This window comes from Pseudorasbora parva, chromosome 13, assembly GCF_024679245.1.
Source record: "Pseudorasbora parva isolate DD20220531a chromosome 13, ASM2467924v1, whole genome shotgun sequence".
Taxonomy (NCBI): Eukaryota; Metazoa; Chordata; class Actinopteri; order Cypriniformes; family Gobionidae; genus Pseudorasbora; species Pseudorasbora parva.
In genome coordinates this window covers 1026078-1050945 of record NC_090184.1, presented here as the reverse complement: position 1 = coordinate 1050945, position 24868 = coordinate 1026078, and the positions used below count along the sequence as shown (strand labels likewise).

The window sequence follows — 24868 nt, the reverse complement described above, 5'->3', positions numbered from 1 at the left end:
AATATCGCAAAATATATTTTACAATGTTTCTATTGCTTGTTTCTGCTTTGTCTTTTCCTGTGTTTTAATGTGGATATTCTGTACTCTTTCAGAAGATGTGAAAAATCAAGGACTTTATATAGAGGAAGATGGTGCACTCTATGAATGGGAGAAAGTGCAACGCCCAATATGGCGAATAAGCCCCGCCTTCTAAATGAAAGAGACAATTGTTGATTAGTAAAGTCATCTCATCACTGCAGCGGCCGTAAGAAGCTCTGAGGCAGTGTTCTGAGGTTTAGGACTGCACATGCGCTTTAGCTTCGTCCAGGCTGAAAAATGTTGGTCATGATTCAAGCATTTAGAAACTAAATTTATCAGGCAATTGTTAGATTTCATTGGTGATTTCAAATGTGAAATTTAATCGTAAGCTTGGCGAACAGTTTTGGAGAATCTGATGTTTCCCCATTCAAATGGATAGGAATTGCACTTCTACGCCCGAGAGGCGTTTCTAAGCTGGCCGCCAAGTGAAATGACTTGTCTTAAAGGGACTTTGGTAATAGCGCCCCCTACCATATAACAGTGAAAACACGGATCGCCGGAAATTACATCAATGACGGGGAAAGTGCTGAAGTCAGATCGCTGTATTTGAGAAGCTGATAATACATTGTTTTCAGAGAATGTCTTAAAAGTCAATAAGGTTGGAAAAATCAAACCTGTTTGTAATATCACTCGATTAAAAGTATGCTTAAGGCAAGATACAGACACAATCACTGTTTATTCATGCAATGGTCGATTTTGGGCTACTTGAATCCATGTATCACGCTTTGTCAACCAAAGATCAAACCATACCATCACCAGTTTGACTCAACAGAATAATAATCCTCGCTGCTATAGTTGTACGGATTCTTAAAGCATTTATTACAACTACATCTCATCTCTTACTCATTAAACAACCAGATTAAAGAAAGGCTTGACACAAATTGTACTGCAACCAGACAGAGCTTCCTTCTGTTTCTACATGTTCACTACGGCTAACTTAACAAAAAAGTGCCATTTTCTATTTTTTCTACTTTAAATATTCAATAAAAACATTAATGAACGAATAATACACTGCTTTACTTGGCTTTTCATAACGTTGTTCCTCGCAGACTCTACTAACAAGCTGGTGAGTTGAATCAGGTGTGTTAGATGAGGGATAGTCTAAAACCGCATACTGTATAGTAGGCACTACATTGGGTTTGATTTGCGACCTTTAAGTAAGTTCATTCTATCTATAGTATGAATGTGAGTAGTATGAATGTAATCTGGACGTACTATATCCGCCATGTCGTCATTGTCATGTGACCTACCAGCGTCAGTTGCGTTGTTTCATTGTCATTCACAAATCCTCTCCTGTGGCCTCGTGGGATAATAGTGTCCATCAGATGCTCACTTCAGAACCTCATCAGAAGTACTAGGTTATCTGGGTACTTTATGGCTCACATACAGTTTTTCACCTATTATAGTATGGAAGAAGGCATATTCGGACACAGGGCTGGACAGGTTTGCACTAATTCACTGGATAACAAAACATTTAAAAAAATAAATTGTATGCACTGTGGTTCATCTACAAAGTTTTACGCAGTAAATAAAGTCCTAAAAAGAGTTAAGTATGTTTGTCACATTGTCATTATCATTAAATTCCATGAGAAGCGTTTGTGTTCAGCATAATTTAGTCATAGACCCGAGTAAGCATCTTCTGCATCAGTTCATCCACTCCAACTCCTCCTTCAGGTCTAGTTATTATTAAATTCTTGAAAAGCTATGAAGTTATAAAGTTACTTGAAAGAATCTACTTTTAAGGTACTTTGAGTTTGTGTCAAGTCTGGAGCCTTGCGTGATGATCCTTGGGGCTTTATTTATCTGCCTTTCAAAATGAACCCCAACTTTTACAGACAAAGACAATGTCATAATTTGATGTGATTTGACCCATATTGTATTATGAGACAAATTATTCAGTCGGTCACACTCGAGAGCACGTCACAGGGCTGGCGAATAGGAATCTAGTTAGAGAAGCCAATCTACTTTGAGCATAACTAAACAAGCCAATGCACATTGGCAAGCAATGACTGCACCAGCTTTTCTGCGGAGCAGTGCGGGTACATAATGAGTGACATCTTGCTGTTGTGTTCACAGATGCTTCCGCCAAGGGCTGGGCAGCCACGTAAAACAAGCATGCACAAGTTGATAGCAGTACATCTTGCACTGAGCTGCCTCAAGAAGCCACTACAGGGCAAAAGATGAGGCGCCTCCACCCCCAGGTGGCCAGCTGATCTGGAGATATGGCTGGGGTGGACCGGTTTGCCTCTACAGAAATGTCCCACTGCCAGTTGTTTTATTCCCTGACTGAGGGAACACTCGGCACGGATGCACTGGCACAAAGCTGGCCCCGGGGCCTTCCCAAATACAGGGAGTGCACAATTATTAGGCAAGTTGTATTTTTGAGGATTAATTTTATTATTGAACACAAAAAACTCATTAATATCAAAGCTGAATATTTTTGGAAGTTTTAGTTTTTAGTTTTAGCTATTTTAGGGGATATCTGTGTGGGCAGGTGATTATTACTGTGCATAATTATTAGGCAACTTAACAAAAAACAATTCAATTAACATTCACAAATATACATTTCTGACATTCAAAAACCAAACAAAAACAAATCAGTGACCAATATAGCCACCTTTCTTGGCAAGGACACTCAAAAGCCTGCCATCCGTGGATTCTGTCAGTGTTTTGATCTGTTCACCATCAACATTGCGTGCAGCAGCAACCACAGCCTCCCAGACACTGTTCAGAGAGGTGGACTGTTTTCCCTCCTTGTAAATCGCACATTTGATGATGGACCACAGGTTCTCAATGGGGTTCAGATCAGGTGAACAAGGAGGCCATATCATTAGATTTTCTTCTTTTATACCCTTTCTTGCCAGCCACGCTGTGGAGTACTTGGACGCGTGTGATGGAGCATTGTCCTGCATGAAAATCATGTTTTTCTTGAAGGATGCAGACTTCTTCCTGTACCACTGCTTGAAGAAGGTGTCTTCCAGAAACTGGCAGTAGGACTGGGAGTTGAGCTTGACTCCATCCTCAACCCGAAAAGGCCCCACAAGCTCATCTTTGATGATACCAGCCCAAACCAGTACTCCACCTCCACCTTGCTGGCGTCTGAGTCGGACTGGAGCTCTCTGCCCTTTACCAATCCAGCCACGGGCCCATCCATCTGGCCCATCAAGACTCGCTCTCATTTCATCAGTCCATAAAACCTTAGAAAAATCAGTCCTGAGATATTTCTTGGCCCAGTCTTGACGTTTCAGCTTGTGTGTCTTGTTCAGTGGTGGTCGACTTTCTGCCTTTCTTACCTTGGCCATGTCTCTGAGTATTGCACACCTTGTGCTTTTGGGCACTCCAGTGATGTTGCAGCTCTGAAATATGGCCAAACTGATGGCAAGTGGCATCTTGGCAGCTGCACGCTTGACTTTTCTCAGTTCACGGGCAGTTATTTTGCGCCTTGGTTTTTCCACACGCTTCTTGCGACCCTGTTGACTATTTTGAATGAAACGCTTGATTGTTCGATGATCACGCTTCAGAAGCTTGGCTATTTTAAGACTGCTGCATCCCTCTGCAATATATCTCACTATTTTTGACTTTTCTGAGCCTGTCAAGTCCTTCTTTTGACCTATTTTGCCAAAGGAAATGAAGTTGCCTAATAATTATGCACACCTGATATAGGGTGTTGATGTCATTAGACCACACCCCTTCTCATTACAGAGATGCACATCACCTAATATGCTTAATTGGTAGTAGGCTTTCCAGCCTATACAGCTTGGAGTTAGACAACATGCATAACGAGGATGTTGTGGTCAAAATACTCATTTGCCTAATAATGCTGCACTCCCTGTATGCATTTCCCCCAGTGAGCCTTCTTGCACAGACCCTGTGGAAAGTCAGGGAGGACGAGGAGCAGGTCTTGCTAGTTGTGCCCTACTGGCCCACCCGGACCTGGTTCCCAGAACTAATGCTCCTTGTGACTAGGGTTGGGTACTGAAACCCGGTGCCAATATTGCGCCGGTACCTATATAACTGGTGTGTACCAGACTGAATCAGAATGCAGATTTCGGTTCATCATTTCGGTGCCTTTGGCTGGCACTGATCCAGAGACAGACGCGCTCAGCGCTCATCACATAGCACAACTATTCAGTGTTTTCAACCACATCATGTTTATTTTAGGTTTCAGAAATTTAAAATCACATAAGTACCAGCAAAAAACACACACTGATGTCTACAGTGGCAATAGCAATCCTTTCAGACATTCATAATTTGACTGTGTTTTATTCATATCAGATACACATTATATAAGTTACTTACGAGTTCACAAGTCGCTCACTTTCATGTGCTTCGTGAGATGTGGATGAATTTACATGATGTAAATCCAACAGATCCGATTCTCTGAGGCGCAAACCAACACCGCGCATTATAGATCAACTAACATGATCATTATAAGGGTTTTAAATGACAAAACACTTTCACTTACACACATTTTAAAATCAGAATATCAGATAGTTCATGACATAGTAACAAGTTTGTGAATATTTTGAATAAAAAAGAAAAAAACTAAATAAAACCAATACAGCTCTATTGTGGCTGCTGTGTGTCATGTGAGAAGCTCGACGCGTCACCATGGAAACAATAAGGCGATGCGTTCTGAAACATTTAACCAGAGAATATGGTCATATTTCTGCAAAATAATGCTGATCTGAAGCTGGTTTGTAGGATACCAAGAATACAGACTACTGCTGTTATAAGTGCTGTAACTCGTTTTTGTGACTCTGTTTTTTTAAAATCATTGGTTTAGGCACCGATATCATAAAAAACCCAAACGATACCCAACCCTACTTGTGACAGACTGGGACTCGCTGAGAAGACCCCAGAAGATGTTGGAGCAAAGGCTGTGTATGCTGCGTAATGTCTGCATATCATGACCCCATAGGAGGTAATTGATCATCAGATCCTTATGGGGAGAGATAGTTAAATCAACCTTCCTCCATACCCACTTTTTGCTCTGGTGCTTAGAGCACTCCAGAATGCCCCATTTGAGCCTTTTCCATCAGCAGAGCTAAAGATTCAGTCTATGAAGACTTTTCTGCTGACCGCACTGGCCTCTATGAAGGATAGGGGACCTGCAGGTTTTTTCAAGTCAACTTTATTTATATAGTGCTTTTACAATGACGATCGTTTCAAAGCAACTTTACAGTGTTAAACCAGAAAATAGGCCGGGTGCCAGTTCTCCTCTGGCCTATTAACACACAGTGTATGATTATTATTCTGAAAACCTTACCGGTCAGAAATCATATTAGATCAGAATATTCGAAAGTTCGAGGTATCACGCAAGAGACGGGTTTAATGAGGATGACGCGCCGATTACACAATTATTGAATAGGAATACTACAAGGATTGGAGTTGTCACGCCGGAGACAGGTTTATTATCCTCAGCGAAAACTATTGCATTGCACCGGCTGGACATTACGTACCCACCCCACGAGGCAGAGCAGCTGGAGCAATCATCACATGCCAATGCCCATTGGTTTGTTCAGTTACACTCAAAGTAGATTGGCTTCTCTAACAACCGAGATGTTTTCTGTTAAGAGAATTATGCACATTATTATTACTTGACCAGGATTCTTCCTGGATAAACTCAGCAGCAGACATCACACTCACGGATCTGAAAGGTTAGACATTATATTCAAGAGTTTTATTCACTTGACGCTGAATGTAAGGATGTTTAGCTTATTTTTCAAGCTTGCCAATAAAATGAATTAAAGCTACACAAGCTATTCTGCATCCATCTATCCATGCATACACACTCCACAATCTCTTCCTCTTGTCTTGAGTTCTGCAGACAGAATTTAACTTTAAACGGACATGAGACTCACAGAATGGCAACACATGCTAAATATGCACTCGAATGTGCAAAAACATAATCATCAAACATTAAATCACTCCTCTGTCTCTTTGTATTTTTATAAAGATTTATTTCAAAAGTACACAAACTGCAGTTGTTATCTTTTATATAAGGCAATGTTCACACAGAACATCCACTCTTGTTACACACGTCACTATTGCATTTGTCACAGTTGTATGGCTGGAAATCATAAATACCATAAATTGTTACAGAACAAGAAATTTTAAATGTATGACAATTGTATGTGATTGTAGATATCCTACTTATATTCAGTTCATTAGCACAGTAACCAGTCTCCTGTAGCCTTGCTTCTAAAATGTTTCCTATTAACTATGTGAACATAAAATATGGTAAGACTTTACCGTAAGCTTTCATTTGCTAACATTAGTTAACCACATTGAACAATAATTCTACAGCATTTATTAATCTTAGTTAATCTCAATATTTACTAATACATTATCAAAATTAAAAGCTGTATCTGTAAACATTCATTAATGCACTGTAAACTAACATGAACAAACATCTTTTTATATTAACCAACATTAACAAAGGTTGATAAATGCCGTAAAAATATATTTCTCATGGTCAGGTCATGTTAGTTAATGCATTAACTAATGTTAATAAATTAAACCTTAATGTAAAGTGATGCCTTAAAATATATGTTTTTCTTTATGTAGCTGTCTATCAACAAGTGATTCGGATGAGTTAAGTTTTTCAGTGTAAATCAATATTTATATAATCACTTTTTGCATGCTGGACGGAGTCAAACTGGCCGAGGAGGGAGAAGGGGGCGGAGCCTGTTTTCATCACCTGGGAAAGATGGAGACTATCAGGAATACAAGAACTGTGGCTGTTAGTGATGGAGTCACGCTCACAGAACCACCACACTCCATTGAGTTCTCCTGCAGAAGGATCAAACAAAGACAAAAGGATTTAATATCAGAATTACTGTGCGTTCACACCGCCGGTGGCGAGAGCGGCAAGGTGGCCGGAAGTCATTCATTATCAACGGGAGCCGGGCGGCGAGCTCCGGCGAGAGCGGCGCGTCTTGAGCCCCGTTTCCACCACAGGAACTTTACCCAGGAACTTTTGGGTGGTACTCGGTGTGTTTAGACCGCAGGAACCAGGGTCTAAATGAAGTTCCGGGTAAATATTTCCCCCTCCAAACGGCCCTGCTCGCGAGGTAGTACTTTTTCAAAGTTCAGGAACTTTCGAGGGCGGGACTTGGGCGCTGAACATGCTGATTGGTTGGGCATTTTATTTCAACCGGCATTTTTAAAAGTCTTTTAATAATCAGTAAATGATGGCGCGCGCTCGTCTCAGCCATCTCACGGTCAATGTCCGTAATAGCTGATTGTCATTTTAAATCTAGCTTTACAAGCTTTCTGAATATGCTAGTGCTCTTTTCTGTCGTTGTTAATCACCTCTTTAGTAAACGTTATACATAACCAGCAAAAGCAGCACAGCTTGAATCTCTTCCATACTCGTTATTAATTTTTTTACAGTCTATTTTTCACCATGTAAACGACCTGACTGATTACTTTAGAGTGTGTGTCCTTACATGACGTGGCAGCGCGCGCCGCGCTCATGTTGACAAGAGAGGAAAGCTCATTTTTCTGAGGGGTAAACTTTTTATTTCGTAAGTTATGAAGATAATGTTGGAGTGATGACACAGCGTATATTACCTCAGGCAGTTTTTACTTTAACTGCGCCTGACAGAAGAATACTTTTTTTCCTGAGATGATTATTACACTTTACAACAGATACTTACAACAGAGCTTATATAATACTGTATTAGTCCTGGTGGCCGTTAAGAGTTCCTATGGCTTCAGTTAACACACTCCAGCTGCTGGAGAAAACAGCGTCGACATTTCTGATGCGGCAGACAAACTGCATGTGACAAAATGATTGCGATTGAAAGTCATCACATGTAAACACCAGATCGGTTTAGATAACGTATCATGTAAACAGTCCACTAAATCTTTCAATCAGAATGACAAAAAAAGTGTGCTTGTAAGCGTGGATAGTATCGGGGAAAAATGATTACTGTTCGTCACTGACTTGGAGGAGCAGTCGAGCGCAGTCCTACATCACTGGACTAATCTGCCTAATCTTCTCGGTACTTTAGATCACGGTGGAAATGGGGGGGAGGAAAGTTCCTGTTAAAAAAGTTCCTGGTACAAATTGTTCCGGGTAATTTTGGTGGAAGCGGCGCCGTCGGACGATTTGGCCATCAAGGAGAGTTGAAATCAGCTCAACTTTATGGTAATGAGCTATGATGCAGTTCGGCGGCAACCAATGGGAATGTAGAAGTGCTCCGCTTGAGAGAACCCCAGAGAACGCAGACATATAAACTTCGGTTCCGACCACATTAGTTCCCAAAGCAAAATGTAAGAGAAGTTGATGATTGCGGTGCGGGTTTCCTTATCATTTATGACGAGATCATTCATAGTGATGTGAAATTTGTTAAGAAGTCGACACTATTTTATAGAGGCTAGAAGGCTCGTTTTTCACCGGGTATGGATTTCATTCTTACTTTTACATTTAAAGGATTTTATGAGGTTAACTTATACTCTACTTGTGGTCAGTCTGTCCATCAACATGCTTGTTTGATTTGCGTCCTCTTTAAATACAGTTTAAAAAAAGAAAAAACATTAAATCTACGTCAGAGCGGCAGCGGCGGTGTAAACACACGGTTATGAACTCTGGAAACATCTGCCATGCAGGTATTGGCCATCAATGTGCATCTGATTCCAGCGTTAACAATGTAACATCCTATCTACACTGCAAAAAATGCTCTTCTTACTCAGTATTTTTGGCTTGTTTCTAGTGCAAACATCTAAAAAAATGTAAAACAAGAAGTATTTACTAGACAAGTGTCTTGTTTTGGGGAAAAATAACTCAAAATGAAGAGAGTTTTTGCTTAAAATAAGATAAATAATCTGCCAATGGGGTGAGAAAAATAATCTTGTTTTCTGTTTGAATTAAGATTATTTTTCTCACCCCATTGGCAGATTATTTATCTTATTTTAAGCAAAAACTCTCTTCATTTTGAGCTATTTCTTTCAAAAACAAGACAATTACTTTTGCTTGTCTAGTAAATACTTCTTGTTTTAAGAATTTTTAGATGTTTGGACTAGAAACAAGACAAAAATACTGAATAAGAAAAGCATTTTTTGCAGCGTGCTGAATTGCAGAAATCAAATGCAAAGAGTTTTCAGCTTATGATTCAGATTCTACCCCACAAAAATCAGCACACTATTACTCTAAAGCTTGCTGACAATATACAGCCATGGAGTTACTATTACATTATAATAAAATATTGGATGCATTCAAAAGCTAGTAATGCATGTTGCTATTTCGACTGGTCTGCAGATAGCATCTACCCGCAATGAATGGTTATTTAAATCATTTCTCAGCCTCTGTTTCAGCTCAAACTCTTTTCAGTTTTACCTCATGATGGAACGGGTGGCACGTGTCTGGTCGCCTTCTGTCCTTCTGGAACTTTAGCCGTTCACATTTCAGAGACTCGTTATGTGCAATGAAATTAAGGGAAAAAACACAACAATATTGAAAACATGAGGAAAACAAAGACTATGGAGACTATAGAGTGTCTAAAAAGCAAATTGCCAGTTGCATAAACTTGTCTGATTTACCTTTTTATGTAACTGACTTTAAAAAGTTAGATGACTAACTAAGCCTAGTCTAAGCAGTTTATATACAATGCAACCAGCCACAGGAGTTGTTACTTTTATCTGCTGTTAAAAATCTAAATCAAAATTTGCCTAAACTTTATTTTAATAGTTTAGTTTAGATATTATTCTATTAGTAACTTTGCAAGTATGTCAATTTATTCTACTAATCCTAACCTAACAGTCCAATAATACTCTAATGATCCAAAATGGGTCAGACTTTAGTACAGCCGGACCGTCACTCAGCTCATCTACTCGAGTCCTGTACTGAAGTTCACTGTTTGAGTCTCTGTGCTTTACTGGAGTATTATTTTTTCTGTAATCTTCTGACTTTAACTTCACTCCATCTGAAAGACAAATATCGTCCTCTTTACTCCACTACATTTCTATCAAGGTCCTCGAAGTGGAAAGTCGTTTCTGTCGCAGCTTTGAAAGTCAGTGATGATTTTTTTTCTTCTTTAAAAGGTGTTTGGGTTTTTGCAGAAAGCCTTTCAGGAATCACTCTTGTAGAGTCTCGTGAAGTTCAATGATTTCACAGCATTTATTAAACACTGATTTATAGTTTAGAGCAAAATGGAAGAAGACGGATGTCCAAATGCTCATTTAGTGGAGGATTCACATAAACAAAGTTGATTCTGTCTTCAGTGAAGGTGAACAGTGTGAGAATATCAGATGTGTATCAGTGTATTGGATCCGTGCATTCGGCCTTAAAGTGACAGCAGCTTTATAAAGAGCTTTGTAACTTTTCTACAAGTATTTAAATGAGTTTAAGTTAGTCGTCTGCTAGTGTGTCAGATGGAGCGTCACTGACTGGCTTAAACCATGATGGCATAATGTGCATTTATACAACTATAATACAATAATGCGGCGACATAAAGAAGGACATTTACTTTTGATACTTAAGTACTTTTCAAATCAAATACTTCTGTACTTTTAAAAATCCGTTTTTACAACTTTCACTTGTAATGGAGTAATATTTGACCAGTAGTACTTTTACTTTTACTAATAATACTTCTGTACTTTAACGTAAGTAAAAATATGTTTACAACCTTCACTTGTAACAACTGCACTTTAGATTAGGAAACAATTCGCTATGAACTATTTATTAAGTAAGATTTTTTGATTACTGCCTATTAATAGTTAGTAAGGTAGTTGTTAAATTAAGGTATTGGGTAGGATTAAGAGATGTAGAATATGGTCATGCAGAATAAGACATTAATTTGTGCTTTGTAAGCCGATATCCTAGTAATATGCATGTTAATGAGCAACTAGTTAATAGTAAGAATTGGACCTTAAACTAATATGTTACCCTATCATAGACTATTGAAATAAAGGTTTACCATGGTCACCACAGTGGGATATTAGCTTGAGATTATATATATACAGTGAAATCGCCTCATTTTTAAGGATATACATAATTTCGACGGGGTCCATGGTGACGGGTCCAAAGTCACTGCAGTCACATGTGTTGTCAATGACCACCATGAAAAGATTACTGCTGGGAATCTGCTGAATGACAAAAGATCTGAGATGGACAAGAGAGAGGCTGTTAGATTCAAAGACAGCCTTTTTATCTGCTCCAAAAAAGACAATTGTGGTTGAAAGCGTCTTCTTATGGACTCTGTGTTTCTGTAGACAAGTGTTCCTATACTGAAATTAATGAGATCTCCACCTACACGTGTGATTGCATGAGTGCACACAGATTAAAGACTGAAGATGTAAGGCTAATGATTTATTTCTTAATCATCATCTTCCCTCTTAAAACATACAGGGTATGGCAGAGAGTGTTGCGAGCATTGGCTACTTCATGAGAACCAACATCATTTTGATGAAAAAGGAGTATTTAAGTGTAAAGAATTATACAATATATTGCCAAAAGTGTTGTGCCGCCTGCCTTTCCATGCACATGAGCTCCCCATTGTTAACCCGTGGGGTTTAATCTGGAGTCGGCCCACCCTCTCTAACAGCTCCAGCTCTTCTGGGAAGGCTTTCCTCAAGGTTTAGGAGTGTGTTTATGGGGATTTTTGCCCATTCTTGTAGAAGCTCATTTGTGAGGTCAGGCACTGATGTTGGACGAGAAGGCCTGGCTCTCAGTCTCCGCTCTAATTCATCCCAAAGCTGTTCTATCGGGTTGAGCTCAGGACTCTGTGCAGGCCAGTCCAGTTCCTCCACACCAAACTCCTCATCCATGTCTTTATGGAGCGACGCTTTGAGCACTGGAGCGCAGTCATGCTGGGACAGGAAGGGGCCGTCCACAAACTGATCCCACAAAGTCAGGAGCATGAAATTGTCCAAAATGTCTTAGTGAAGCATTAAGAGTTCCTTTCACTGGAACTAAGGGGCCGACCCCTGAAAAACAACCCCACCCCATAATCCCCCCTCCACCAAACTTTACCCGTGGCACAACGTAGTCAGGCGAGTCCTGTTCTCCTGGCAAACGCCAAACCCAGACTCGTCCATGGGATTGTCCGACTGAAGCGTGATTGGTCGTTCAGAGAACACGTCTCACTGCTCTAGAGTCCAGTGGCGGCTGCTTTACTCCACTGCATCCCACGCTTTGCATTGCTCTTGGTGATGTAAGGCTTGGATGAGCTGCTCGGCCATGGAAACCCATTCCATGAAGCTCTCTCCGCTGTTCTTGAGCTCATCTGAAGGCCACAGAAGTCTGGAGGTCTGGAGCTGTTGACTCTGCAGAAAGTTGGAGACTTCTGCGCACTGTGACCCTCAGCATGTGCTGACCCCGCTCTGGGATTTAACACTTCGTGGCTGAGTTGCTGTTGTTCCCAATGGCTTCCTCTTTGTTCTAATCCCACTAACAGTTGAGCGTGGAATATTTAGTAGTGAGGAAATGTCAGGAATGGACTTATTGCACAGGTGTCAGCCTATCACGGCCCCACGCTTGAGTTCACTGAGCTCCTGAGAGCGACCCATTCTTTCATTAATGTGTGTAGAAGCGTCTGCAGGCCGAGAGCTGGAGTTATACACCTGTGGACATGAAGAGATCCAACACCTGAACTCAGGGATCTGGAGGAGCGGCACAATACTTCTACCAATATAGTGTTTGTGAGTGAACTGACCATATAAAGATTGAAATTTGATCAGCTGACCCCAACTGTCCTATGTATGTGTGCCTGTGCACGTGTTTATGTGATTGTAAGTACTGCACATACTTAACACAGCTTTCACAGTCAATATTCCCCACGGTTTCTTTAATGGTGCGCTCAGACACGAATGCTGGATACTCAGTATCACAAGGGACCAACATAGTTCTGCCTCCTCTCTGAGCTAAAGAGAGAAACAGAGAGAAAGACATTGTCCTTCAGATAGTTTTCATGTGGCAGGGCTTATCTGTATTACTTGAGGCACATAAAATACTGTACAGAATCATGCAAACACAGACATGAATGACAGGCATGCACTTCTGTTCAGCCTGCTTTGACATACACATTTTATTTCTACAGATTGTTATTTTCAGTCACCCAGTGTTAAAACTTAAGTTTCACAAGTCATGCAAAGCTGTCACATCCGGAAGAGTACACGTTTTTTGTGTGTACGTTTGTTCTCTGTATCACAGATATGCCCATTGGAGAAATGATTGTAAGATCAAATGTAAGTCGGTTTCTATCCAACATTTTTAAACAATGTCCCTGATGCCATCAGCACATCAAACACACACATCCTGTCAAACATACCCTTAATGGTGAGGTCAGAGTACCACCAGCTGTACAGATTGAACTCAACCAGAAATCTGCAAAAGCAACAGAAAAAGGGCAATAATGAAGCAGGTACTGCAAAGAGAGAAAGTAATCCCCAAAAATGGACATAATAGAGTAAGAAGTGATCTAAAGTTTTCAGATTTCAGAATTAAAACAGAGAAGAGTTCATAAGATCAGAGACTTACATGACAAACTCAGTCAATAGCCACCGGACAGCTGCGAACAGAGCAAAGTAGGGCTGCCAGAAAAGAACAATAACCAGTCAAATACTGAGAGGCACACAGTTGTTAAATCATTATGGCAGTAGTTTGGTTATGGATGTGGCAGAGGCAGCATTTTGACACCGAACACACACACACACACACACACACACACACACACACACACACACACACACACACACACACACACACACACACACACACACACACACACACACACACACACACACACACACACACACACACACACACACACACACACACACACACACACACACACACACACACACACACACACACACACACACACACACACACACACACACACACACACACACACACACACACACACACACACACACAAAGGCATCTTTACAAAGATCATTTCTGCCAGTGCTTTACTCTTTTAGAGGAAGCTGCACTGCAAATATGCTCTTCTTACTAAGTCATTTTCTCTTGTTTCCAGTCTAAATATCTGAAACTTCTTAAATCAAGATGCATTTACTAGATCAGTGAAACGACATTAGATATTTTTGCTTGATTTCTTAAAAACAAAATAAAATGAAATGAGTTCTTGCTTAAAATAAGCTAAATTATCTGCCAATTTTTATATTTTTCCCAAGAAAACAATAAAAAATCTCATGTCATTTTACTTATTTAGTAAATACATCTTGATTTAAAGGTGCCTTAAAATGAGTTGAAACCATATGCAAATGTTGGGGCGTACATATTAATGATCCCAGCGATTACGCCACAGTTGCCGTTATGTTGAGATTCTCCTGTTTTTCCGTGGTGTTTTTCACAAACAAGATTTACATCAGAAGGAGGAGGCAATGATGTTTGAGACTCACAGTATGTGATGTCCATGGACTGAACTCTTATTATTTCACTATGGCAAGGTTCATTCGATTTTTCATTCTAGGGCACCTTTAAGAATTCTTAGATATTTGGACTGGAAACAAGAATAAAATCCTAAATAAGAAGGGCATTTTTTAAAGTGTGCTATTTTAGGTTGAAATGCCCCGGGGAACTTTCTCTGCACTTATCTGCACTCTTCATGGAGACCACTGAAATGCACCATAACCCCAGAAAACTCCTCCAGAGGATGAATACAATGAGCTCATGTATAACACACTTGCTCGGCTCCACAGAACATTTTTGAATGAGTGTATGTGTGCCGTCTCCTTTTACACCCGTATGCACGGGGGAGTGGCACATGCACACTAGCAATGCCAGATCGCAAAGGAACCACTCTTCATCAAATCATTTAAACAGGGTTTGCAAAAGTCTGAAATCCTGAAGTGTTTCTGAAATTCTGAAATCGCTCGCAATTCAGTTCATCAGTTTGATTCATTTCGACAGTTACTCTAGTACTGGATACTCTTTTCCTTCTGCTCTATAGTTACTCAAGTACTGGACTCGAGTTCTGGAAACTGTTTCTAGCAGCATAACGGGATTCTTTATCAGAAACTGAGAAAACAAAAAGAGTGCTGGAGAAACAAAACTTTCAATAGTTTGTTATGGATTAATCATTTGTATTACATATGCAGCTTATAAATGGCAAAAAATGAAATGGATAGTAACATTTAAATTCCATCGTTCACTGTACACTTCTACAAAGTATAAGCAGTTTTGGGGAAAGCTACTAAAAGTAATGCACTACATGTCAACTAGCAGTCAGTAGACTGTCTGTGTAATGTCAGCTAACACTTTTTTGATGGTGTCCCAACAAACTTTATACTGACTATAATCAGGTGTTTCAACTTCTTCTACTAACCCAAAACCTAACCCTAACATTGTATTAATATTATAATGGTCTAATGAGAGTTACTTATGGTTAGTAGAATGTCTAAAGTGAACTATTGAAATAAGTGTACACATATACAGTGGGGCAAAAAAAGTATTTAGTCAGCCACCAATTGAGGCCTGTAATTGTCATAAAAGCCCACTTCAACTATGAGAGACAGAGAAAACAAAATTTGTTGTCACATTGTATGATTTTTAAAGAATTTATTTGTAAATTATGGTGGAAAATAAGTATTTGGAATTTGGTCAATAACAAAACTTAATCTCAATACTTTGTTATATTGTTGGCAATGACAGAGGTCAAACATTTTCAAGTCTCCACAAGGTTTATCCACACTGTTGCTGGTAGTTTGGCCCATTCCTCCCTCAGATCTCCTCTAGAGCAGTGATGTTTTCGGGCTTCGCTGGGCAACACAGATTATCAACTTTCATGGGGTTGAGATCTGGAGACTGGCTCAGCCACTCCAGGACCTTGAAATGCTTCTTACGAAGCCACTCCTTCGTTGCCCGGGCGGTGTGTTTGGGATCATTGACAGGATGAAAGACCCAGCCATGTTTCATCTTCAATGCCCTTGCTGATGGAAGGAGGTTTATACTCAAAATCTGACAATATATGCCCCATTCATTCTTTCTTTTACACTAATCAGTCGTCCTGGTCCCTTTGCAGAAACAGCCCCAAAGCATGATGCCCCCCATGATTAACAGTAGGTATGGTGCAACTCAGAATTCTTTCTCCTCCAAACACGACAAGTTGAGTTTTTACCAAAAAGTTATATTTTGGTTTCATCTGACCATATGACATTCTCCCAATCCTCTTCTGGATCATCCAAATGCTCTCTAGTAAACTTCAGATGGATCTGGGCATGTACTGGCTTAAGCAGGGGGACACGTCTGGCACTGCAGGGTTTGAGTCCCTGGCAGCGTAGTGTGTTACTGATGTTAGCCTTTGTTACTTTGGTCCCAGCTCTCTGCAGGTAATTAACTAGGTCCCACCGTGTGGTTCTGGGATTTTTGCTCACCGTTCTTGTGATCATTTTGACCCGCCGGGGTGAGATCTTGCGTGGAGCCCCAGATCGAGGGAGATTATCAGTGCTCTTGTATGTCTTCCATTTTCTAATAATTGCGGCCACAGTTTATTTCTGCTTACCTACTGCAGATTCTTGGACTTCCTCGCCTGGTGCAGGTCTACAGTTTTGTTTCTGGTGTCCTTTGACAGCTCTTTGGTCTTGTCTATGGTGGAGTTTGGAGTCTGACTGTTTGAGGTTGTGGACAGGTGTCTCTTATACTGATAACGAGTTCAAGCAGGGGCCATTAATACAGGTAACGGATGGAGGACAGAGGAGCCTCTTAAAGGGGCGGTGAAACACTCAGTTTCAGTCAATCTCATGTCAGTCTTGAGTACCTATAGAGTAGTATTGCATCCTTCATATCTCCGAAAAGTCTTTAGTTTTATTATATTTATAAAAGAAATATGGGCTATACCGAGTCTTTCCGGACAAAACCGAGCGCCTAGAGGCGTATCGTGTGGGCGGAGCTAAAGAATGACGAGCGTGCAAAGCATTAGTTTTTGAAACTTTGTCTATGTTTAGGATGGGAATCCAAGTCTTTAACAGTGTAAAGCTCAGTATGCATGAAACAGCATTTCATCGCCCCTTTAAAGAGGAAGTTACAGGTCTGTGAGAGCCAGAAATCTTGCTTTTTTGTAGATGACCAAATACTTATTGTCCACCATAATTTGCAAATAAAATCTTTAAAAATCAGACAATGTGTTTTTCTGGATTTGTTTCTTATTCTGTCTCTCATAGTTGAAGTGTACCGATGATGAAAATTACAGGCCTCTCTCATCTTTTTAGTTTAAATTATACAATTGATGGCTGACTAAATACTTTTTGCCCCACTGTATGAATAGCCATTATCCATGAAAGTATCCAAATATGATGACACTTTTTTGATGGGGAATTGTCTGCAGAGAACCGATGCAGAGCTGATGTTGTGAGCTGCATGTAAAGAGCACTTGAATGATGGGGCAGAGTAAGAAAAACGTTTTTTTTTTTGCTTTTGCAAATATGAGCGAAACCATATAAAGACACTGGAATGAGGAACACATGCAGCTTAACAGATGTACTGTAAGCAGTACTCACGTGTAAGAGTGTGTGTGCTGTATCGCTGGTCTGTGCATACACCCTACAGATGGCCCGATAGTCATACAGATTCACCCTGCAAACAAATCCACAGATTTTTCATTCTCCAAGAATTATTATTAATACATATTATCCAGTATTGCAATAAAGTACATTATAAAACTGCATATGTTTGTATATGAACTCACTGAACTAATGACGTTATACCATAAAGAAAATGCAATAAACAATTACAGTACACAACTACGGATATACATGTTTTGTATTTCTGTAATGCAAATGTGTGTGTGTGTGTGGGGGGGGGGGGGAGTTTTCTGGCAAAAACACACAAAAATGTTTTAGTGACATATCAGGACACAAATGTGTATAATGCCATGGGTATGACACAGGTATTACAGGAGAGGGTGAAATATGAGGACATTACCCATGGCCCCACTTTACAAAAGGCTTATAAATCACACAGGAGGAGTTTTTATGAGAAAGTAAAAATGCAGAATGTTTCCTGTAATGGGTAGGTTTAGGGGCTGTGTGTGTGTGTGTGTGTGTTGGCTAGATTTAGGGGCAGTGTGTGTGTGTGTGTGTGTGTGTGTGTGTGTGTGTGTGTGTGTGTGTGTGTGTGTGTGTGTGTGTGTGTGTGATGGGTACGTTTATGGGCAGGGGCAGTGTAGAAGGATAGAAAATACAGTTTGTAAAGTATAAAAACCTTTAAGCCTACGGAATGTCCCTACATTTCACAAAAACCAACGTGTGTGTGTGTGTGTGTGTGTGTGTGTGTGTGTGTGTGTGTGTGTGTGTGTGTCAAGGCCCTGAACTGGCCTCCTTTTACATCACATTAAATATAAATCAGAGAAAATTATAATTATTGCTCGCAGCTCTTTCTGCACCTCAACCCCTGATGTGTATGAACGGTTCATTTTGCATCCATGTGTATGTGCGAGAGCTGTCTTTGTATTAATCTGTGTATTTGTGTGTGGCCTTCTGCTGTCAGTATGACACATGGGGGAATATTCATTAGGAGCAAAGCACTGAATTTACACAGCGTCTATTGTCTCGGTTTCATATTCTGAATGAGTTCTGTGGTATAGAACTATATGTTGAAAACCTGTCTCTGCTGAACCTTTTAAACCGTGTGTCTTGAGGGGCAATTTTCCACCTTACTAGCCAACGCTGAAAAAACTGTTCTGTGTACTGTATATATTGGTATGGAACGTTGAACATATCATTGCTAGTCTACCTACTGGTCAGAAATGGTAAATCTATTACAAGAAGTGTTGTCTGTGAACATTTGGCTAAACAAATCTACTCTGCTTGTTTTAATTTACTGATTATAACAGGTAGTTTTATTAGCAGATATGGCGGGAACACAATGCATAAACAGGTAAGTGATGATATTGGAGATCATTAGCAGATGATGGTGGGCAGCATCCCAGACCGTCTTGCTCTCATAGAACCAGTAATTCTTTACTGGGACGTCCAATGGTTTCCCACCCCAGGGGAACAGAGGTGACTGGTATCCGAGTATGCACTGAAACAGTCCATGCACCATAACCCCAGTCTCAGTCCAGTCTCAGGTTATCGTAGCGAGTTTTGGGTATACTCATGCCAGGAACCAATGCTAGGGGTTCCGGTGGCTGTGGCAGAAGTTGCAAATAAAGTTGTTCGCCTGTTTGTCTGAGGATAGTATCCAGACAATAGGGTCTTTTCACAACCAGAAGAGAAAAGGAGGCCTTCAAGACTCGGGCGATAAACTGTGGTCCTCTATCCAAGGCAATATCTCCTGGAAAGCCAACGTTCTGGAAGGCATGGTTGAAGAGTAATTCAGCTGATTTTGTGGAATGCAATCATTTGAGGCTGGCAGATCTGTCATAAAATCCACTCCCGGATGTAACCATGTTCTTCGTGGAAAGGGCTATTGGAGGAGCTTTCCGGTTGGTCGGGTGGTGAGGTGACTTTGCCATGGAGCATTATTTATAGCCTTGGATGAATCTTGTGACATTGGTCGTTTCATCCTAGTTCACCAGGATGAGCAAGAGGGTAGGACTGGTCCCAGGGTGACCAGTGCCAACCATAGGCCGTAAAAAAATATCGACGACTCGACTTGATTCTCTTCGGCTGAAGTTTTTTAAGCCTCCGGAGGTCCGAATATGGCGCTGACATCTTGTGCAGATTTGGTACAGAGTCTACGCGTGTGATCTTGGGACCGGAGTCTACGCGGTAGAGAACAGGAAGTAGAGGCGCGATATTAAAAGCCCGTCCACACTCTCAGAGATGCAGAACAATTCATATCTGTCTGTGTGAAATAAACAGTTATGGACATTTAAAAATAAAAACTTAAGCTCCACTCTCCGACCTGAAAAATCGCGAAAAAAGTCTGTTGGTGCCTCAGTGACAGCTACATTCAGAGAAGCCGTCACTCTCAGCTGTCAATCATGACGTCACACCCCCATTTTTTTAGCATCAAATAACGAACTAAAACTAAACTTATTGAAAGAACGAACACTTGAAATGAAATCGTGAGAAAACTGCCAACAAAGACAGAAACTAACTTTGGAAAAAAATTATTTGAAGTGTAATTTGATATTTTAGTTTGTCTCGCGTTCATTAGAAAACATGGAGGCTTATGAGATATACTGGGACCGGCCACCGAGGGGCGATCAAGATGCGTCGGCTTCAGTTTCTGAGAGGAGTGCTGCAGGCTTGGTGCCAACAGAGGAGTGGATTGATTCGATGAGAGGAATCCGCTGAAATGTTGGTACTTAAGTCTTGATTCAAGGGCAGCCTGGCTGGTTCAGTGGCGGTGGGCTGTGCAATCCTATTGTCCAGGGTCTACTGGGTGAGACTGGATAGCAGGATTGACTCTGGATGATTAGAAACTCAGGAGTAAACAGGCAGGATAGAGCATTGGCCATGGGCGTCGCAAGACAATCGCAAGACACCCACAAAAGTGGATGTTCGCCTGTTTGTCTGAGGATAGCATCCAGACAATAGGGTCTTTTCACAACCAGAAGAGAAAAGACACCCACAAAAGTGGATGGGTCCTCTAGCTCTCAGATTTAAATTTTTTAATGGAGTAATGTTAGATGCCATTTACATTCAAACAAATATACCGCTGTTCACTAAACGATTGATTGGGCCAGACTAAATTACGGAAATCACTAAGTTATTTACCGTGGCAATAGTGTAGGGGTCAGACGCATCAAGTTTTGATGCAAATAGATCTGAGGTTTGAATCCGCCTTTTGCCACACTCGCTCTACTCCCTTTTCCCATCACATATCAGATCGGAAAGGCATTTATTTTAAATTAAATTAGAGAACATATTACAAAAGTGGAAATAAAGCATCTAACGTGTTGAATAATAAGTGTTTATCGGTTAGGGGTAAACAGGCATCAAAGATGAATCAGAGATGATAAAAGTGAGTAGGTCCAATATCATTGGTCGTAAAAGTGGGTGGGCACACACACACAATGGTTCCGACACCCATGGCATTGGCCTTACAGTTCTTTGACCCTGGACAATAGGTCATGGTGAACTTAAACTGAGTAAAAAAGAAAGGGCCCATCTATCCAGGGATTTTATCACTTGGCATCTCTGAGACACTCCAGGTTGTGATGATCTGTGAGCACCAGGAATGGATGACGGGCCCTTTCCACTCCCCACACCTCAGGAGCTAACATGAAGGCCAGGAGATCTCGGTTTGCCAATGCCATAGTTCATCTCTGCCGGTGTTAGTTTCTTGGAGAAGTAAGCACATGGATAGAGACGGGCTGGATTCCCCTGGGAGAGGATGGCATCTTCTCCTGAGATGGAGGAATCAACCTCGGCAATGAAAGGTTTCTCTCGATCGAATGATGAAGTAAGGGTGCTGATGTGAAGGCTTCCTTCAGGGTGTGGGCTGGCATGGGTGGGCAGGACAGAGACCTGGGCTTACTCCCAAAAAGATAGGTTAACAGAGCTGTGACTCTGATAGAAGACTGATAGATAAACTGATAGACTGAACCGTTGGAGCACACACAGTCACAAGGAGACAGTGCTAAGACCAGCGATGCCTGGAAGACAACTATGTTGAAGTGATGACTGGAAGATGGCTTGAGTGACTGGAGATCGACCTGGATGTTGCCCTTCTTTGATCGACTTGTTTTAACCTATCAATTGACTCTTTTTCTGTTCTCCTCCTCACTGTTCATTCTCAAGAGAAACAATCTAATGTCTTCTGTTTCTTTCAGCATTGACATACCTCTTAAAAGAACCCATTGAAACCAGTTTTCTCATCACAGCTCCCTCTGCCTCCCCAAAGAACACACCAGTCTGAAAGAGACACTCTCAGCATGAATATCACAAACACACTGGGATAACAGAATGGATTGTGCATGGGGATAAACAATAAAAAAGTCACCAAAACTGATTCAGTGTTTTATTCTTTGTCTTTTATTTCTGCTTGAGTTTCACTATCAGAATGCATTTAGAAACATTTCTATATAAATTAAATCATTATTTACCACGGCCTACAGATTTGCAGACGGCATTAAAATTGCCCTGAATTCCAAATATATATGTATAATATTTGACTATATAATTATTATTCAAGTATTTATTAGTCAAGTATACAGAAGCGCAAACTGGATGATACTTGAGATAAATGTCCCTTACCAAAGACTGATCCTCAGCCACAATAATGAATCCATTGTTGTCTATGAGGTAACAGCTGATATCCTACATAGGGTGGAGGAAAAGAAAATAACAAAAACATGAAAATAGAGCTGTATACTGCAAATACTGTATAGAGAAAGAGTAAATATGGACACTCACATCATTGTCACAGCTGATGGAACACTTCCCGTCAAGTGCTGCACACTGAAGGATACAAGATTAAAACAATATTTAGTGAGTCTGTGTGTGTGTGTGTGTGTATATATGTCTTTCTGTCCCGGTGGGGACTTCACCCTGAAGGCACACAGACTCATGGGGACTCATGTCATTGTGGGGACATAAATAAAGTCCCCATGAGGAAACAAGCTTATGAATCTTACAGAATGAGTTTGTCTGAAAATGTAAAAATGCAGAAAAAAAATGTGTGATGGGTTTTGGTGTGTGTTTGTGTGTTTGTGTGTGTGTGTGTGTGTGTGTGTGTGTGTGTGTGTGTGTGTGTGTGTGTGTGTGTGTTATTACCTGTCTGCTGGCAGTCCAGAACTTTCTCTGGAAGAACTCGAGTTTCATCTGAATACCCACAGCTGATGAAACATTAAAACAAACCATGGCAAGTTGTCAGTGAATTTTTGTGATTGTAATTTATTTAAAGAAGAATTCAAATGATAAAACAGATATTTCTGTTCCTTGACTATGATAGGGTGAAACACTTGTTTGAAATCACTGTGTTTGTGTTGTGTGGAAATCATTCTGTAAAACATTGCTGACAAACTACATCGCTTGGTAGAAGGATTGTTTACAGCTCCGAGTCGTGCCCAAAAACGCTGCTTATCTGTTCTAAAATCACCGTAAACCACGGGTCCTGATGCAGCATTGCCTAATTTTACTAAACAAAAACTGACAAAAAGGCAATAATATAAATAAATAAATAAAACAAATTCCTAATGTCTCCCACCTTGCTCCCTCCATCAGTCACTGGTCAACAAACATCCAAACTTATGCAATTCATAAAAGTTCTAATAGCACATTACCCGTGCCAGATGGGCAACTGCCAGCGAGATGAATGTGAATGTAAACGGATATCTTTCTCCAGACAACAGCTGGTGAGTCGCTCAAACAAACAGAGCCATGTTCTGAAAGCAGAGTCACCGTGTTTACACTTATCACCAGCAGCTATATCATCCTGGAGCCATGGAATGGCTTGGACTTCTTTGCCGACCCCGGTGTGTCCACAGAAGTGCCTGGTAAACTTCGCTTGCCTCCTGCGTGGTGCTGCGGCGATCCCCATCGTCTGATTTTTTTTTTTTCCTTTGTTGCACTTTGAGATTCTTCGGAATGAAAAGTGCATTATAAAATAAAATCTATTATTATTATATTTAATTTTATTATAGTGATAATCATATATATGCACACTTAATGCCTAAACCACTCTGTCCAGGTAATCAACCACTTGAGGACCACAACAGAGATTTTCTGGAACTTGTGTAACCCCTACTGTTCGGACCGGGACTCGAACCTGGGTCCACCAGCATGAGAGTCGGACGCGCTAACAAGGAGGCTAAAGGCTGCAACCTCTAGCGTCAGTCGCTAGAGCATCTCTTGAGGTCAGAGGAGTGAGGTTTACTCGCACAGCAACTGCTACTAGCTGGCCTCTGTTACACTCACCCCCCTAAACCTCACTCCCATCCGGGTCACGGCACCAATGTAACCCCTACTGTTCGGACCGGGACTCGAACCCTGGTCCACCGGCATGAGAGTCGGACGCTCTAACAAGGAGGCTAAAGGCTGCAACCTCTAGCGTCAGTCGCTAGAGCATCTCTTGAGGTCAGAGGAGTGAGGTTTACTCGCACAGCAACTACTACTAGCTGGCCTCTGTTACACTTGCATACCTTATAGACTTTCCAGATTGTGCTATTATTGACTTTTATTGTTGTGGACTTAAAGATTATTACCAATCGAAACTCATCCGTGATGGTCCTCGAGGGTCACTTATCGAGTTTCTGGACTATGCCCTATGGTTAAGTGGTTCTACATTTACTGTGGGAGTCGCAGAGGAGGAACACTGCATTCCCGCAGTACCCGACAGTCCAGAGTCTCCTGCCATCACAGTCACTATCGAGAGCCAAGTGATAGCCCCTGACCAGTGTCCAGAGAAGGCCGCCAAGCCTGTGTCCTCAGACAAGATGGCCGCCGAACCTGTGTCTTCGACAATATGTATGGTTTGTGCACCACCTCATGACATCTCCGCAGACCTTCCAGAGCCTCATGTCGTTCTCAGCAGACCTTCCAGAGCCTCATGTCGTCTCAGCAGACCTTCCAGAGCCTCGTGTCATCTCAGCAGACCTTCCAGAGCCTCATGTTGTCTCAGCAGACCTTCCAGAGCCTCATGTTGTCTCAGCAGACCTTCCAGAGCCTCGTGTCATCTCAGCAGACCTTCCAGAGCCTCATGTTGTTTCAACACATCTTCCAGAACCTTCAGCCACTGACCAGAGTCCCGAGAGGGCTCCCGCCCGTGTACCGAGTCCAGAGAGGGCTCTGGCTGGACCACCTGCTCTGCCTGCTCCACTGTGGGGGTTTTCAAGACCATCTACACTACTGTGGTGGTCGTCTGCTCCGCCGTGGGGGTCATCAAGACCATCTACACTACTGTTGATGTCGTCTGCTCTGCCGTGGG

General features: G+C 41.3%; 1 protein-coding gene across 1 annotated transcript in view; it reads right to left on the bottom strand.

Moving 5' to 3' along the window:
- Nucleotides 1-6026: 6026 nt before the first annotated feature.
- Nucleotides 6027-24868, bottom strand: part of cacna2d3a (calcium channel, voltage-dependent, alpha 2/delta subunit 3a) — a 164122-nt gene continuing 145280 nt past the window's right edge. The window contains exons 28-38 of the mRNA XM_067412885.1: nt 22717-22778; nt 22357-22401; nt 22198-22260; nt 21785-21855; nt 17548-17623; nt 13565-13617; nt 13356-13411; nt 12834-12948; nt 11076-11188; nt 9425-9507; nt 6027-6873 (exon numbers count right to left, since the gene is read on the bottom strand). Coding sequence (XP_067268986.1) covers nt 6778-6873; nt 9425-9507; nt 11076-11188; nt 12834-12948; nt 13356-13411; nt 13565-13617; nt 17548-17623; nt 21785-21855; nt 22198-22260; nt 22357-22401; nt 22717-22778 — 833 coding nt within the window. The 3' untranslated portion in view covers nt 6027-6777. The remainder of the gene's footprint in view (nt 6874-9424; nt 9508-11075; nt 11189-12833; nt 12949-13355; nt 13412-13564; nt 13618-17547; nt 17624-21784; nt 21856-22197; nt 22261-22356; nt 22402-22716; nt 22779-24868) is intronic.